The following is a 19,159-nucleotide window of genomic DNA, read 5'->3' as shown; positions in this document are numbered from 1 at the left end:
GTGTGAGATTAGGTTACATATCTGGAGAGGAGACAAAAAGAGTCCGATGAGTGTGTTTAATTCCTGAAGGAGTTGAAATGGTTGACTGTCCAATTACCACAGATCTGTTGACCTTACTGTTTCTGTGTTAGTTGGGTGTGAAGTTATTGTCGACTTGTGTGTATGGACACATTGTTCAGTAATAGGTTCACAGTGTGTATGTGTGTGTGAATGTGTTCGTTTGACACTGAAGTGTTGTCATGTAATGGGAGTTACTAAAGACTTGTGCTGTCAATAGATTGAGTTTGAGCATGGTAGGACAGTGTTGTTCTTTGTTGACGTTTCAGGCGGTCTTTGTCTTGTGGGTGGAGAGAAAGTTCTATTGTATTCTACACAGCTGTAAGATGTCTGTCAGACAGATAGTATGATTTATGGTCAGTAGATTGATACTTGTGTGTGTGTGTGTTGGGGGAGTATTTTACACAGTGTTTTACACTGTTACGCTATGCTGGAAGCCAAACATCAAAAAGCTGTTAGTGCCTTTGTCTGTGTGCCTCTAGTAGTGGGGAGAAAGAAATATGCCCTAGACAAGATGGTCTCTGTTCTGCAGACTTGATTTTCCAACACACACACACACACCACAGATCAGTATGCGTGGGGGCTGCCCAGAGTCTGCCTGTTTTTCGAAGTTCAGTGAAACACGATAATATGTATTGTCCTCACTTCTTGTAGAGAACCAGTTTACGGGGTTTGGTTTGTATCATGACTATTTAAGACGCTGCTTTGGTTTTGCAATATTAAATGATTGTTATTTGCAGTATTCTGTAGATAGTGTTTCAGTATGACTAGCATATTTAGGTGTGTAGTGAGACAGTAATACTGTGTTTTGTTTGTGCTATGTAAGCAGGTTTTGGTGTGTAGCAGGCCTGTGTTTTGGTTGTGTAATATTAGTCTGCTCTGGTATGTAGGCTAGCATGACTCTGTAAGAGCATGTTTTGGTTAGGGTAATCTCCATAGGCCCTATGTTTTAGTTCCGCAGCTGACCGGACAGAAAGGTCACTGCATAAACATCCTTGTGTGTGTATACAGCCATCTGCCCATAGAGCTACAGGCAAAACTTACACAGGCCTTGTTAGGGTTAGCTTAAAGACCCAATGCAGCCATTTTTATATCAATATAAAATCATTTCTGGGTAACTATTAAGTACCTTACTGAAATAGATTTGCATTAAAATGGGTAAAAGTAGCATTTTAGCAAAACACTATTTCTCAAGCAAGAATTTAGCTAGGACTGTCTGGCAGTGGTCTGAGTGGGGAGGGGAAAACTGAAAACTAGCTATTATTGGTAGAGAGGTTTGGAACTCTCTTTGTTGTTGGTCTATTAAGCCAAAACTCTCGCCCATGAAAACCTGCTGATTAGAAGGTCCTGTGTAGATCGTATTTTCAACCAGCAACTTTTTAGGAAATAATACTGATCCATTTATTTCACACTTTTACAGTGTTAGTTTCATCAGCTGTAAAATAAACACTTAATTTTGACTGCACTGGAAAGAGTTGTTAGCATCTTTTTGGGGCCTTTTTTGTTCGCATCAAGGGAGCCCCTGGTTTGGATTTGGATTTATGTTTTTTGTCCCTTTTCACTGTAGTTAGGTTAGCTTGTCACTCATTCAAATCCAGAAAACCAAACAGCAGAGGAATCAATGATAAGGCTATATGGATCTGACTTCATTTATCCATGAGTCCACCGTTTATCTTTCTAAACAAACCCCCAATGAGGTCAGATAGACAACAAGCTGAGAAAGAGATAAAGCCTAATAAAAACAGGATGGGTGGGAGTTTACTCTCTTTTATTACCTTGGAGCGACACCCCACAGTGGCACCTCACGCTCTTCACCAAACTGACAGAGGAACAGCTGTCTCCCAGCCAGCCAACACAGAGAGGGGGAGCGGAAAAAAAAGAGAGAGAGGGAAAAACTCTGGAAGGGTTTCATAGTAAACGCGGCTATATTGGAAACTAAAAACAACTGTCGCTCACCCTCACTCTCTCTCTGTGTCTTTCTCTGCTACCCCTTGCATTTTGGGCACCGCAAAATTACAACGTGCAAATTCATAAATGTATAGGCTGTTTATGTGAGCTGAAAATAAACCAGCTGGCAGGGGGAATGTTGTGGCTGCGTTTATGTAACGTTGTGCCTGAAGTGGGAAGGTTTGGTCTCAATCTATTGTCTGTCTGTGTATCCTCAACCACAGACAAAATGATGCAGTTGATTGCTAGTTTTAGATTGCAATAACTGCTGTCTGGTCTCTTGGCTAACCTCTGAAGGGTGTGCTTACTGTGTGTGTGTGTGTGTTTGTGTGTGTGTGCTTACTGTGTGTGTGTGTGTGTGTGCTTACTGTGTGTGTGTGTGTGTGTGTGTGTGTCGTGCGCGCGCACATGTGTGTTTGCTTGCTTGTTTGCTTAATCAGTTGCCCTCCCCTAGTGATTTAGCTGGTTTGTGTGCGTGAGAACATTTCTATGGCGGTTTGGGTTAAGTGGGGTTTACTGTCAGCTGGTGATGCCACTTCCCCCAATCTCATGCCACAGTCGGGGTCAGAAAGACTGTGGCTCAGGTCAGGTGACCACAGTGCTTAACAAACCAAAGTCCACCAATCAGAAAACAAAGCCGATTTAGTCACCCATTGTTAACTAATTATAGTGAAAAACACATGAACAAGAAGCTACAATAGCAAGTGTTTGTTTGCTCAGAGGGATTGAGGATTCCAGGATAAGGAATGTGTAATGCCCCATCCATGAAGCCCAGTCAGGTTGGGGTTGTTGTTGTGATACCAACCTATTATTGGATTTATTGTTCAGAAGTTCCAACTGCACCAATTGGCCATACAGCCACCTCCTCCAATCTCTCTCTTTATCTCTTACTCACACACACACACACACACACGCACACACACACACACACACACACACACACACATGAATACACACACACTCACACCCTCCTCCCGGACGCATACTTCTGTCAGGTGTGCTCTGTTTTTCTAGTCGGGGTAGAGAGGAATCTGGGCTTGGATCCAAACTGACTATCAGCACCACACTGCCAGAGCCCAGACAAGAAGCAACACATTCCCACTGTCTCTCCTCTCCTCCTCCTCCCCTTTTCCTCCTCTCCTTCTTCTCCCTCTTCCTTGCTCACTTGAGCCTTTTTTACACTCCTTTTAAGTCCTAGCCCACATCTTCTCCCCCTCTTTCCTCTCTGTCTCTCTCTCTCCCTCTCTGAGGTCTTGGGTTGCCACTACTTCTCAGCATGTTTTGTTTGGGGATGGAGGATTTTTGTAGGTTGTAGTTCTCTACAGGAGGTATGGGGGATTTTGATTGGTGTTGTGGGCTCCCTTTAGCCTATCAATCCTGCCTGAGGCCAGTTAATTCTCTGGAAGCCTCTTCCCAATAGGAAAAAATCAGAAGCTTCTGGACGTGCGGGATTCTCTATTTTACGCACAGTGATGAATAGAGAATGGTGCTGGTTTAATAAAAATAAAAAAAAGTCTGCAAGATCACATAATGATAGTATTCTACATAACAGTACCGAATATAATAGCATAGTATAACGTTACTTACTGTAAGACAAAAAACACCACTTCATTTTAGGATGATTGTTCGAATGGTCACATTTTTCTCTCATGCGGCCAAAACTCAAATATGTGCTTTGATTGAACCAAACACAGGTATGCTACAGTTTGTTAACACCATCTGCTCTACAATTCGCTCATTGTATATAATTCAAAACAATACTGTACTTCGAAACAACACTGTAGATCTACAGTTGAAGTCGGAAGTTTACATACACCTTAGCCAAATACATTTCAACTCAGTTTTTCACAATTCCTGACTAATCCTAGTAAAATTCCCTGTCTTAGGTCAGTTAGGATCACCACTTTATTTTAAGAATGTGAAATGTCAGAATAATAGTAGAGAGAATTAATTATTTCAGCTTTTATTTCTTTCATCACATTCCCAGTGGGTCAGAAGTTTAGTTTAGTATTTGGTAGCATTGCCTTTAAATTGTTTAACTTGGGTCAAACGTTTCGGGTAGCCTTCCACAATAACTTGGGTGAATTTTGGCCCATTCCTCCTGACAGAGCTGGTGTAACTGAGTCAGGTTTGTAGGCCTCCTTGCTCGCACACACTTTTTTTCAGTTCTGCCCTCAAATGTTTTATAGGATTGGGGTCAGGGCTTTGTGATGGCCACTCCAATACCTTGACTTTGTTGTCCTTTAGCCATTTTGCCACAACTTTGGAAGTATGCTTGGGGTCATTGTCCATTTGGAAGACCCATTTGCGAACAAGCTTTAACTTCCTGACTGATGTCTTGAGATGTTGCTTCAATATATCCACATAATTTTCCTTCCTCATGTGCACCAGTCCCTCCTGCAGCAAAGCACCCCCACAGCATGATGCTGCCATCCCCGTGCTTCACGGTTGGGATGGTGTTTTTCGGCTTGCAAGCTCCTCTTTTTCCTCCAATCATAACGATGGTCATTATGGCCAAACAGTTCTATTTTTGTTTCATCAGACCAGAGGACATTTCTCCAAAAAGTACGATCTTTGTCCCCATGTGCAGTTGCAAACCGTAGTCTGGCTTTTTTATGGCGGTTTTGGAGCAGTGGCTTCTTCCTTGCTGAGCGGCCTTTCAGGTTATGTGGATATAGGACTCGTTTTACTGTGGATATAGATACTTTTGTACCTGTTTCCTCCAGCATCTTCACAAGGTCCTTTGCTGTTGTTCTGGGATTGATTTGCACTTTTCGCACCAAAGTACGTTCATCTCTAGGAGACAGAACGCGTCTCCTTCCTGAGCGGTATGACGGCTGTGTGGTCCCATGGTGTTTATACTTGCGTAGTATTGTTTGTACAGATGAACGTGGTACCTTCAGGCGTTTGGAAATTGCTCCCAAGGATGAACCAGACTTGTGGAGGTCTACAATCTTTTTCTGAGGTCTTGGCTGATTTCTTTTGATTTTCCCATGATGTCAAGCAAATAGGCACTGAGTTTGAAGGTAGGCCTTGAAATACATCCACAGGTACACCTCCAATTGACTCAAATTATGTCAATTAGCCTATCAGAAGCTTCTAAAGCCATGACATCATTTTCTGGAATTTTCCAATTTGTTCAAAGGCACGGTCAACTTAGTGTATGTAAACTTCTGACCCACTGGAATTGTGATACAATGAATTATAAGTGAAATAATCTGTCTGTTAACAATTGTTGGAAAAATGACTTGTGTCATGCACAAAGTAGATGTCCTAACCGACTTTCCAAAGCTATAGTTTGTTAACAAGAAATTTGTGGAGTGGTTGAAAAACGAGTTTTAATGACTCCAACCTAAGTGTATGTAAATTTCCGACTTCAACTGTAAATGCATATTCCCATGAAACTGATTGTGATCAAATGTATGCAGATTCTGCATGGACGTTTCAATAGTAAAACTTGAAGAATGATAATTCACGATTGACAGTGAACACCAAAATGTGTACGTGTAAAGTAGAGGTAAAGAAACACATGTGCAGAATGTGCTACAGATTTTTAGCACTGGGGAAGAGACTTCCAAGAGGTCGGGATGGGGGCGGAACAGGGCGGTTACCTTTGGAACCGCAGCCTCTGCCTTAATTAAAACAGACACTACTGTTAGTGATGCTAATGTTAATGCTATCTCAGCTCCCCACTACTGTTAGTGATGCTAATGTTAATGCTAGCTCAGCTCCCCACTACTGTTAGTGATGCTAATGTTAATGCTAGCTCAGCTCCCCACGACTGTCGAGACAGTCATGTTGGACAATCTGACCGTTTTAGATTTTGTAATTGACTTTTCCTCAATATGTGTATTTTACACTCTAGCAGCACTTTGAGATAAAATCATAAAATACAAAAACGTTCTACCTCAAAACGCTATTACGGTCAAAATGACCGCATGCATATTTAGTAGTTGATTAGCCGGGCCTCGACAAGTACCAATAGCCTACCAGTCTAATAAATCCATTTAATATACACAATCATTAAGAAATCCATTAATATTTAGTTTAAGAAGGAAATTTAAAACATGATACTAAGACAATTTATTTCAAAAGAACAGAATAGCATGTTTTTAGTTTTATTTATCTGTGCTTAGTAGCCGAGGCTATATGGCTTCGCCATGCCAATGAAATCAACTTGTTCATTTAGCTGACATCACACATGTAAGGTTCTGTATTTATTTTCTTAGTCAACCTTGTGTTCTTGAACGTAGCCCTGTTGCTTTGTGTTCTTGAACGTAGCCCTGTTGCTTTGTGTTCTTGAACGTAGCCCTGTTTCTTTGTGTTCTTGAACGTAGCCCTGTCTTTCATTTTTGTTCATTGATTTCACCTGTATTAGTTACTCACCTGGTCTCATCAGCTCCTTATTTAGTTCAGTTCATTCTGTTTGTGCCTTGTGAGGTATTGTTCATTTTGACTCTACTAAGCCTTTTCCTAGCTCGTTTGTGAGAACCAGTTATAGCCTTCAGTCCTAGTTTTGATTCTCCTGCCTGTTTGCCTACCGGTGTATGACCATTGCCTGCCTGTGACCACGATTCCTGCCTTCTGCGAAGGCTAAATAAACACCTGCCGCGCTCTGCGCGTGAATCTACACCTTTTTCTCCTGGAGTATTCATTACAACACGTTTGTATTCCCCTGCCCTACCACAGTCACCACACACAGATTTTACAGTAATAATATAATGGAATATAACAGAATAAAATAGAAGGATATTTAAACCCGAATGACTATTGCTGATTGTCACCAGTACTCACAAAGTTATATTTTGAAACTGAGCCCATCTGCGCAAATTGAGAGTTCATTAGAAACCTTAGATCAGGTATAGCAATCAAAACGTCTGGCCTGCATGGACCTCTAAAGGATGAGTTGAAAAAGTGCTTTTTGGTAAGCTCCGTTCCCTTCTATGCCAATGCACAATTGCTGGTCATCAGTCTCTTCATTCTCAATTTGACAATTGATATTATTGTCACCCATCAGACTATTGTCAATTTAATCTTGTCTTTAGGCCACATCTATTATTATAAGTTTGACATTTGTTTAAATATAGTTTAGAATGTTGTTTTGGATGGGCCATTAGCTGGCCAGGCAACTGTTGTCTTACAGTCAGAAAAAACAGTATCGTCGAATTTTAGTATTTACAGTCTATGTGCTTCTGGATCAATCAATAGATTTTCTTTCTCATTAAATATACATTTGGTGTCCTGAGGTTTCTTATGACCTATTTTAACATAATAAATGCATTCATTTGGCTATTTATTATGGAATATTTACACAATTGAAATATGAACAGTCAGAATGACCATCATGGCCATTCTAGTAGTTATGTAATTCCAGCGCTTTGAGTGTTAAGCTATATGATATCACTTCTGGGTGGTAACTATGTAATAACTCTTAACTTATCATTCCCTGTATGCGTTCAGTGTTTATAAAAATAGTATTGATATAATAATATAATAATAATATGCCATTTAGCAGACGCTTTTACCCAAAGCGACATACAGTCATGCATGCATAAATGTTTTGTGTATGGACTCATTGCTAACTGGATATAACGCCCATTAGAATAAGGTTGATGACTTTACATTATTGGTTGCTTTTTTTTATCTGGAGTGTTTGCTTATTACTGTCCCAGCTAGCACATAACGTTCTGAGAACCATATGTTTCTTAGAGATTGGTGAGAGCGTGGTTGTCCTAGGGTTATTTTGCATTCAACCTTCCCACAACTTTCTGGGAATGATGCAGGATAGTTGCTTGGCTTTGGAACATTCTCAGCACATTTAAGGAACTTGACAAAAAAACAAAAAAAAAGCGTGGTATTTCATTAATTTAACAGAACGTTTCCTAAAAGTTCAAACATGGTTACATTTAATAAAAATGTTGGTAATGTTCTAGAAACATTCTCCAACTGGTTTGACATTGGGAATGTTCTCAAATAGTTCAGAGAAGGTTAAGAAACAATGACATGTGGGAATTTCAGTACTTCAGCATAACGTTTCCTACATGTTTCCTCATGGTTCTATTTAAAGTCGTGTTCTCAAATTGTTCCAAGAATGTTAAGAAAACTTTCCATAAAACTTTACTAACATTCAGAGAACGTTCTAAGGATGTTATTAAAAATATATACTGTACATTCCATTTTCAGCATAAAAAAAACTCTATCCTCTGTCTTGTTAAGTATGTTCAAGTGTGTTGGCCGTTCCCATTAATTGGACAGACCTGATCTTAATGAGTACTTGTTTCCTTTTAAATGGGGTCTGTTTGAATATACTAAAATAAACAGCTTTGTGGGCGTAAAAAAACATGGCATGCTAGCTCCATCCTGGTGGCACAGTGGACTAATTCCATGGATAGAGAACAGAAGATAGGTTAGAATCTCTGATGCCAATAAATAATACATGTGTTTGTATGATTAATGCTTAAGGAAATTAATTTCCAAGTGTCCTATCTGTGCTTGTTCAAAAAAGTTAACCCAAAATAAGCTAACAGTGTTATTAAAAGTCTTATTGAAACATTCAGTGAAAGTTTTAAGGAAGTTATTAAAAAAAACTCAAAATAACCTATAATTTCTGTTCTTGCAACGTTAATAAAACCTCCCAGGAAAACTTTCAAGGAACCAGAGAAAAATGTTCTCAGAACCTCCCTGCAACCTGAAAATAAAAGTTCCCAGAACAATCGAAATGTTCACTTTTACCAGTCAGGAAATGTATGGCTTCGTTCCCAAAACCAATGTGAAACTAAAAACATACGTTCCCACAACTTCCAAGAAACCAAATGTACAGTGGCTTGCGAAAGTATTCACCCCCCTTGGCATTTTTCCTATTTTGTTGCCTTACAACCTGGAATTAAAATAGATTTTTGGGGGGCTAGTATCATTTGATTTACACAACGTGCATACCACTTTGAAGATGCCAAATATTTTTTATTGTGAAACAAACAAGAAATAAGACAAAAAAACAGAACTTGAGCGTGCATAACTATTCACCCCCCCCCCCCCCCCCCCCCAAAGTCAATACTTTGTAGAGCCATATTTTTCAGCAATTACAGCTGCAAGTGTGTTGGTATGTCTCTATAAGCTTGGCACGTCTTGCCACTGGGATTTTTGCCCATTCTTCAAGGCAAAACTGCTCCAGCTCTTTCAAGTTGGATGGGTTCCGCTGGTGTACAGCAATCTTTAAGTCATACCACAGATTCTCAATTGGATTGAGGTCTGGGCTTTGACTAGGCCATTCCAATACATTTAAATGTTTCCCCTTAAACCACGCAAGTGTTGCTTTAGCAGTATGCTTAGGGTCATTGTCCTGCTGGAAGGTGAACCTCCATCCCAGTCTCTCATCTCTGGAAGACTGAAACAGGTTTCCCTCAAGAATTTCCCTGTATTTAGCGGCATCCATCATTCCTTCAATTCTTACCAGTTTCCAGTCCCTACCGATGGAAAAACATCCCCACAGCATGATGCTGCCACCACCACGGGGATGGTGTTCTCGGGGTGATGAGAGGTGTTGGGTTTGCGCCAGACATAGCGTTTTCCTTGGTGGCCAAAAAGCTCAATTTTAGTCTCATCTGAACAGAGTACCTTCTTCCATATGTTTGGGGAGTCTCCCACATGCCTTTTGGCGAACACCAAACGTGTTTGCTTATTTTTTTCTTTAAGCAATGGCTTTTTTCTGGCCACTCTTCCGTAAAGCCCAGCTCTGTGGAGTGTACGGCTTAAAGGGGCCCTATGGACAGATACTCCAATCTCCGCTGTGGGGCTTTGCAGCTCCTTCAAGGTTACAGTGGGGGAAAAAAGTATTTAGTCAGCCACCAATTGTGCAAGTTCTCCCACTTAAAAAGATGAGAGAGGCCTGTAATTTTCATCATAGGTACACGTCAACTATGACAGACAAATTGAGCATTTTTTTTCCAGAAAATCACATTGTAGGATTTTTTATGAATTTATTTGCAAGTTATGGTGGAAAATAAGTATTTGGTCACCTACAAACAAGCAAGATTTCTGGCTCTCACAGACCTGTAACTTCTTCTTTAAGAGGCTCCTCTGTCCTCCACTCGTTACCTGTATTAATGGCACCTGTTTGAACTTGTTATCAGTATAAAAGACACCTGTCCACAACCTCAAACAGTCACACTCCAAACTCCAATATGGCCAAGACCAAAGAGCTGTCAAAGGACACCAGAAACAAAATTGTAGACCTGCACCAGGCTGGGAAGACTGAATCTGCAATAGGTAAGCAGCTTGGTTTGAAGAAATCAACTGTGGGAGCAATTATTAGGAAATGGAAGACATACAAGACCACTGATAATCTCCCTCGATCTGGGGCTCCACGCAAGATCTCACCCCGTGGGGACAAAATGATCACAAGAACGGTGAGCAAAAATCCCAGAACCACACGGGGTGACCTAGTGAATGACCTGCAGAGAGCTGGGACCAAAGTAACAAAGCCTACCATCAGTAACACACTACGCCGCCAGGGACTCAAATCCTGCAGTGCCAGACGTGTCCCCCTGCTTAAGCCAGTACATGTCCAGGCCCGTCTGAAGTTTGCTAGAGTGCATTTGGATGATCCAGAAGAGGATTGGGAGAATGTCATATGGTCAGATGAAACCAAAATAGAACTTTTTGGTAAAAACTCAACTCGTCGTGTTTGGAGGACAAAGAATGCTGAGTTGCATCCAAAGAACACCATACCTACTGTGAAGCATGGGGGTGGAAACATCATGCTTTGGGGCTGTTTTTCTGCAAAGGGACCAGGACGACTGATCCGTGTAAAGGAAAGAATGAATGGGGCCATGTATCGTGAGATTTTGAGTGAAAACCTCCTTCCATCAGCAAGGGCATTGAAGATGAAACGTGGCTGGGTCTTTCAGCATGACAATGATCCCAAACACACCGCCCGGCAACGAAGGAGTGGCTTCGTAAGAAGCATTTCAAGGTCCTGGAGTGGCCTAGCCAGTCTCCAGATCTCAACCCCATAGAACATCTTTGGAGGGAGTTGAAAGTCTGTGTTGCCCAGTGACAGCCCCAAAACATCACTGCTCTAGAGGAGATCTGCATGGAGGAATGGGCCAAAATACCAGCAACAGTGTGTGAAAACCTTGTGAAGACTTACAGAAAACGTTTGACCTGTGTCATTGCCAACAAAGGGTATATAACAAAGTATTGAGAAACTTTTGTTATTGACCAAATACTTATTTTCCACCATAATTTGCAAATAAATTCATAAAAAATCCTACAATGTGATTTTCAGGAAAGAAAATTCTCATTTTGTCTGTCATAGTTGACGTGTACCTATGATGAAAATTACAGGCCTCTCTCATCTTTTTAAGTGGGAGAACTTGCACAATTGGTGGCTGACTAAATACTTTTTTCCCCCACTGTATATTTGGTCTCTTTGTTGCCTCTGATTAATGCCCTCCTTGCCTGGTCTGTGAGTTTTGGTGGGCGGCCTTCTCTTGGCAGGTTTGTTGTGGTGCCATATAATTTTTTATAACCCAACCCTGATCTGTACTTCTCCACAACTTTGTCCCTGACCTGTTTGGAGACATCCTTGGTCTTCATGGTGCCGCTTGCTTGGTGGTGCCCCTTGCTTAGTGGTGTTGCAGACTCTGGGGCCTTTCAGAACAAGTGTGTGTATATATACTGAGATCATGTGACAGATCATGTGACACTTAGATTGCACACAGGTGTACTTTATTGAACTAATTATGTGACTTATGAAGGTAATTTGTTGCACCAGATCTTATTTAGGGGCTTCATAGCAAAGGGGGTGAATACATACACGCACCACTTTTCCGTTATTCATTTTTTTTGAATTTTTTCAAACAAGTTATTTTTTTCATTTCACTTCACCAATTTGGACTATTTTGTGTATGTCCATTACATGAAATCCAAATAAAAATCCGTTTAAATTACAGATTGTAATGCAACAAAATAGGAAAAACGCTAAGGGGGATTAATACTTTTGCAAGGCACTGTACTAGCTGGGGTCTGAGTGTGTGTGTGTGTGTGTGTGTGTGTGTGTGTGTGTGTGTGTGTGTGTGTGTGTGTGTGTGTGTGTGTGTGTGTGTGTGTGTCAGGGTTTCCGTTAGCCAGTAATAGCCGGCTTTTGGCTGATAAAAAAATTGCAAAGCTGATAAATACAATTGGCACCGGCCAATTGTTCGGGAGAAGAAAGAAAATCCCATTGCAAAATAATGATTTTCAGGCTATTCATGGTTGGAAATACCAGTTGATGTAAATACATTTGACTGGTCATGCTTATCAGTCTATTGGTTCATTTGCATAATTTAGTGGAATTAAATTGGTGCATGTGTATATTCGTTATGTATCTTATTTATCACACACGCACAGCATACAGATACAGAGTCTTGAAACGGAAAATCTGTCAGACAGCGCTATTATAAGCCCAATCACTGCACAACAATTCTAAATGCAATCGTGTGTTTTTAAAATTGTTTTTGGGCCACGATTAAAAATACATACTTTTTATTTCTCAACTGGTAATTGAAGCACGCTTCCCATTCGCCTTTCAAATGCATAGGCAATGGAAGGCAGGCTTCATCAGCACGTCACACACCACTTTCAATGAGCTGGAGGCAGTATGCATTTTGAAAACATATAGATACTTAATTGTTTGAAACCTGAACACTTTACTACATTTTATGAGGCATGTTTTACCTTGCTTCAAAGTAGCCCAGGCAAAATCCGACCATATCCGTGGAGGCAATTATTTTATAAAGATTTCCATATGCCATTGAAACCATTAGCCTATTTCTCTCATATACTATTCGTTTTCAACTTTCTTTCATTGTCTGGTAGCCAAATGCACATTCTCGCATAGCCTACTACCTTGTGCACATTGGTGCGCTAATAATGTTAAGAAATAATAGTTTATCAACATTTTAAGCTAAACCTTCTGATCTGTTGCAACACTCATTGCTTTTTAAATTTTTAAAGAAATGTAGCCTAGGCCTACTGCTTTCTCGACAAGCTGACCAATAGAATAGGTCAACTTTTCTACTATGGTAGATAGTAGATTGACATAGGCTCATAGGCGGCACGTCCATTGTTGGGTCAGTGCTACTTAAACGTTTGTTTTTGGACATTGATTTCGTCCTCCAGTTTAGATGGACGTCATATTCTATTTGTTCGAAAATTCGCTTCCCAAAACGTTCAACTCATGTGCCACCAATGCATTTTGCTGTTCGTTACTCATCTTGTTGGCTTAGGAAAAGTAAATGTGGAAAGTTAAGTGCGCGGTAAGAAGGACACAAATCATTGCATACTCGACTTGCATGTTCTTTTAAGATGAATTACCATAATCTAAAGTGATTTCTGTCATTCTGAGCACCGTGAGTGGACGTCCTAATCAGGTTACACACCCAATGGATAGGCCTATGGGTCCGGTACATTTCTCAAATGAAAATGCTGCTGGTCAAATGTCCAGCACCACATTTTCATAACGGAAACCCTGGTGTGAGTGTGAGTGTGTGTGTGTCTGTGTGTGTGTGTGTGTCTGTTGAACAACTTCAAAGCCCCTTTTCTCTCCTGATGGTAGGCTCTTCTGCAGAACATGAAAGCCCAGACCTGATAATTAATCCAGGGATAGTGTTCAAAGGGTTCCCCTTCTAGTACTCTCTGAACCCTACTAACCACACACTGAGCACACTGAGTGTGTATGTGTGTGTGCGTGTGTGTGTCTTTGTCTAAAATATTCACATGTTAGGGAGTGTACATGTACATCTAAGTTGTAGGAATTCTGTGTTAGTGTATGAGAGTTATATTTGGAGTAGAGTGTGTGTGTATAATGTAACGCTACACTGTATAGTGTCTGGTGTGCTGGCCTCTTTGGCTGAGCCAGATAAAAAGAAAAGGACTCCCACTCAGGAGATATGAGAAGAGAAGCTCCATTAGTTCCTCCAAAGCCAGCTGCTGTCTCGCATGAATTCCTCTTTCTACTGTTTGAACTTGATCCATCCATGTCTTCACATCTTCCCCCAGACTCAAACAGCTCTCAAATGGAGATTTAAAGAAGCCAGCTGCTTGGCTTGAAGCACCAGTACTACTACTAGTTGGTTGTGCCATTTCTGTGATTTTAGTTGACAAATTTACTGTTCTGTCCTTTAAATTCATTCACTTGTGTTAAATTATTTAGGCAGGGCGCCCCACCTACTAGCTTATCCTCACCTGAAAGATTTAGGCTTATATTGGTCCTGCTTCAGGGCTTTTGAGTTACAGTGAGGGAAGAAAGTATTTGATCCCCTGCTGATTTTGTACGTTTGCCCACTGACAAAGAAATTATCAGTCTATAATTTTAATGGTAGGTTTATTTGAACAGTGAGAGACAGAATAACAACAAAAAAATGTTATGAATTGATTTGCATTTTAATGAGGGAAATAAGTATGTGACCCATCTGCAAAACATGACTTAGTACTTGGTGGCAAAACCCTTGTTGGCAATCACAGAGGTCAGACGTTTCTTGTAGTTGGCCACCAGGTTTGCACACATCTCAGGAGGGATTTTGTCCCACTCCTCTTTGCAGATCTTCTTCAAGTCATTAAGGTTTCGAGGCTGGCGTTTGGTAACTCGAACCTTCAGCTCCCTCCACAGATTTTCTATGGGATTAAGGTCTGGAGACTGGCTAGGCCACTCCAGGACCTTAATGTGCTTCTTCTTGAGCCACTCCTTTGTTGACTTGGCCGTGTGTTTTGGGTCATTGTCATGCTGGAATACCCATCCACGACCCATTTTCAATGCCCTGGCTGAGGAAAGGAGGTTCTCACCCAAGCTTTGACGGTACATGGCAACGTCCATCGTCCCTTTGATGCGGTGAAGTTGTCCTGTCCCCTTAGCAGAAAAACACCCCCAAAGCATAATGTTTCCACCTCCATGTTTGACGGTGGGGATGATGTTCTTGGGGTCATAGGCAGCATTCCTCCTCCTCCAAACACGGCGAGTTGAGTTGATGCCAAAGAGATCGATTTTGGTCTCATCTGACAACAACACTTTCACCCAGTTCTCCTCTGAATCATTCAGATGTTAATTGGCAAACTTCAGACGGGCATGTATATGTGCTTTCTTGAGCAGGGGGACCTTGCGGGCGCTGCAGGATTTCAGTCCGTAGTGTGTTACCAATTGTTTTCTTGGTGACTATGGTCCCAGCTGCCTTGAGATCATTGACAAGATCCTCCCATGTAGTTCTGGGCTGATTCCTCACCGTTCTCATGATCATTGCAACTCCACGAGGTGAGATCTTGCATGGCGCCCCAGGCCGAGGGAGATTGACAGTTATTTTGTGTTTCTTCCATTTGCGAATAATCGCACCAACTGTTGTCACCTTCTCACCAAGCTGCTTGGCGATGGTCTTGTAGCCCATTCCAGCCTTGTGTAGGTCTACAATCTTGTCCCTGACATCCTTGGAGAGCTCTTTGGTCTTGGCCATGGTGAAGAGTTTGGAATCTGATTGATTGATTGCTTCTGTGGACAGGTGTCTTTTATACAGGTAACAAGCTGAGATTAGGAGCACTCCCTTTAAGAGTGTGCTCCTAATCTCAGCTCGTTACCTGTATAAAAGACACCTGGGAGCCAGAAATCTTTCTGATTGAGAGGGGGTCAAATACTTATTTCCCTCATTAAAATGCAAATCAATTTATAACATTTTTGACATGTGTTTTTCTGAATTTCTTTGTTGTTATTCTGTCTCTCACTGTTCAGATAAACCTACCATTAAAATTATAGACTGATCATTTCTTTGTCAGTGGGCAAACGTACAAAATCAGCAGGGGATCAAATACTTTTTACATCAAAAGAGATCTAGAGGAATCAATAACTGCTCAATGATTCACAAGTACTGCAGTGTCCTGTATTGTTATTCTAGCTGGTATATATTTTTTCTGATATTAAATCTTTCTTCTTTCCCATCTCTCCCTGCAGCGTCCAGTGATCCTCCTCCTCATCCACCTCTCCTCTTTCTCCTCTTCCGGACGTCTCAGGGAATGGGCCAGCGCCTTCCCAGAGAGCACTGCTTCACCCTGGGGTGTGGCTGCCACGCGAGGGTGGGAAGAGCAGCATCAACGTCCTAAAGCCCCGCTCCCCTCATTCTCTTGTGACCTTTCACCTCTCACCCCACCGTGACCTCTGAGCCATGCCGTTCAGGCTGATGCTGCGTCGGACACGGCGCTACAACGTGCTAAGCAAGAACTACTTTGTGACGCGGATTCGTCTGCTGGACAACAACGTGATCGAGTGTACTCTGTCTGTGGAGAGTACGGGGCAGGAATGTCTGGAGGCAGTGGCCCAGAGACTTGAACTACGAGAGGTGAGGGGGAAAACACACATTAGCTTTGCAACTACATTCTATCTATCGCTAGCACACACCTCCCACAGCTTACAGTGCATTATGTTGATTCCACATAAACAGAAAGATATGCGTACACACACACAAACACCATACAGTCCACAATCAGCACCACTGAATGGGAAAATAACTCATAGTTATTGTGTGTGTGCTTGTCTGTGTATGTCAGAGAAGGTGAGATGGCATGGTTAGATCAAGGGAAGATAGACATACAGTGCCTTCAGAAAGTATTCACACCCCTTGACTTATCCCACATTTTGTTGTGTTACAGCCTGAATTCAAAATGGATTAAATACACACAATACCCCATAATGACAGAGTGAAAACATGTTTTTATAAGTGTTTGCTAATTTATTGGATATGAAATACAGAACTTTCTCATTTACATAAGTATTCACACCCCTGAGTCAATACATGTTAGAATCACCTTTGGCAGCGATTACAGCTTTGAGACTTTCTGTGTAAGTCTCTAAGAGCCTTGCACACCTGGATTGTACAATATTTGTCCATTAATCTTTTAAAAATTCTTCAAGCTCTGTCAAGTTGATTGCTGATCATTGCCATACAGCCATTTTCAAGTCTTGCCATAGATTTTCAAGCCGATTTAAGTCAAAACTGTAACTAGGAGTGTTTTAGGTTATTGTCCTGCTGAAAGGTGAATTTGTCGCCCAGTGTCTGTTGGAAAGCAGAATGAACCAGGTTTTCCTCTAGGATTTTGCCTGTGCTTATAGCTGTATTCCGTATATTTATATCCCAAAAAACTCCCTAGTCCTTGCCGATGACAAGCATACTCATAACATGATGCAGCCATCACCATGCTTGAAAATATGAAGAGTGGTACTTAGTGATGTGTTGGATTTGCCCCAAATATAAAGCTTTGTATTCAGGACATATTTTTGCAAATGTATTGAAAATGAAATACAGAAATATCTCATTTACATAGGTATTCACATCGCTGAGTCAATACATTTTAGAATCCTCTTTGGCAGTGATTACAGCAGTGAGTCTTTATGGGTAAGTCTCTTAAGAGCTTTTCACACCTGGATTGTACAATATTTGAACATTATTCTTTTTAAAATTCTTCAAGCTCTGTCAAGTTGGTTGTTGATCATTGCTAGACAACAATTTTAAAGTATTGCCATAGATTTTCAAGCCGATTTAAGTCAAAACTTTAACTAAGCCACTCAGGAACATTCAATATCATCTTGGTAAGAAACTCCAGTGTAGATTTCAGCTAGTGTTTTAGGTTATTTTCCTGCTGAAAGGTGAATTCGTCTCCCGGTGTCTGTTGGAAAGCAGACTGAACCAGGTTTTCCTCTAGGATTTTGCCTGTGCTTATAGCTGTATTCAGTTTTACTTTAGTGCCTTATTGCAAGCAGGATGCATGTTTTGGAATATTTGTATTCTGTACAGGCTTCCTTCTTTTCACTCTGTCATTTAGGTTAGTATTGTGGAGTAACTACAATGTTGTTGATCCATCCTCAGTTTTCTCCTGTCACAGCCATTAAACTCTGTAACTGTTTTAAAGTCCCCATTGGCCTCATGTTGAAATCCCTGAGCGGTTTCCTTCCTCTCCGGCAACTGGGTTAGGAAGGACACCTGTATCTTTGCAGTAACTGGGTGTATTGATACACTATCCAAAGTGTAATTAATAACTTCACCATGCTCAAAGGGATATTCAATGTCAGCTTTTTTTTTTTACCTATCTACCAATAAGTGCCATGCTTTGTGAGGCATTGGAAAACCTCCCTGGTCTTTGTGGTTGAATCTGTGTTTGAAATTCACTGCTCGACTGAGGGGCATTACATATAATTGTATGTGTGAGGTACAGAGATGAGGTAGTCATTCAAAAGTCATTCAACTTATTATGTGACTTGTTAAACACATATTTACTCCTGAACTTATTTAGGCTTGCCATGACAAAGGGGTTGAATACTTATTGACTCAAGACATTTCAGCTTATCATTTTTAGTAATTTGTAAAAATTTGTAAAAACATAATTCCACTTTGACATTATGGGGTGTTGTGTGTAGGCCAGTGACACAAAATCTCAATTTAATCAATTTTAAATGCAGGCTGTAATACAACAAAATGTGGACAAAGTGAAGGGGTGTGAATACTTTCTGAAGGCACTGTAGGTGTTGTGTGTGTTTGACAGAGACAGAGGACTGTGTGTGTGTGTATCTCTGCCACGTGTCTCTCTGCAGGCCCTGTGTGTTTCTCTCTGCCCTCTGCTCCGTCTCTCCATAGGGGCTCTTGTCTTTCTCTAACGAAGCGTAGCATCCCTCTGTCCTCCATTCACTGCAGGAGAAAGAGATACCCCTTCCAGTCCCACTATCAACCCTCCCTCCCTTCCATCCCCCTCTCTCTAACTCTCACCTCCTCCTCGTCCATCGATGCTCAACTGCCAAACAGATAAATATCTGCTGGTTTAGAGACTGAGCTAGTGTTTCTTTGTCATTCACTTCCTTTCTTGTTCTCTCCTTCCTCACTCCTTTTCTCACTCTCTTTTTTCTTCCTTTTCTTTGCCCTCCAACTTTTTTCTCTCTCTCCTTACTGCTCCTTTGCTCCTTTACACACTATCTCCTCTTTTTCTCTCACTCTCAGCTCGTCTCCTCCCTCTCCCTCACGCTCTCCCCCTCCTCATCCTGTTTGACTGTTCTGGCCTATATGGAGGTTTTCCTCATTACAGCCCAGTTCAGAGTTAACAATGCTTGTTAAAGCTTCAAACCCATTTAAGACAGACTTGGACTTGGTCT

The 19,159-nt window shown here is 41.2% G+C and overlaps 1 protein-coding gene across 1 annotated transcript in view; it reads left to right on the top strand.

Moving 5' to 3' along the window:
• Window positions 1-19,159, top strand: part of LOC311107199 (tyrosine-protein phosphatase non-receptor type 14-like) — a 103,351-nt gene that overhangs the window by 6,609 nt on the left and 77,583 nt on the right. The window contains exon 2 of the mRNA XM_084149692.1: window positions 15,977-16,361. Within this exon, the coding sequence (XP_084005818.1) occupies window positions 16,188-16,361 (174 nt within the window). The 5' untranslated portion in view covers window positions 15,977-16,187. The remainder of the gene's footprint in view (window positions 1-15,976; window positions 16,362-19,159) is intronic.

Source organism: Coregonus lavaretus (genome assembly GCF_964263955.1).
Source record: "Coregonus lavaretus genome assembly, chromosome: 31".
In the NCBI taxonomy this organism is placed as follows: Eukaryota; Metazoa; Chordata; class Actinopteri; order Salmoniformes; family Salmonidae; genus Coregonus; species Coregonus lavaretus.
This window is presented reverse-complemented; position numbering and strand designations above follow the sequence as displayed.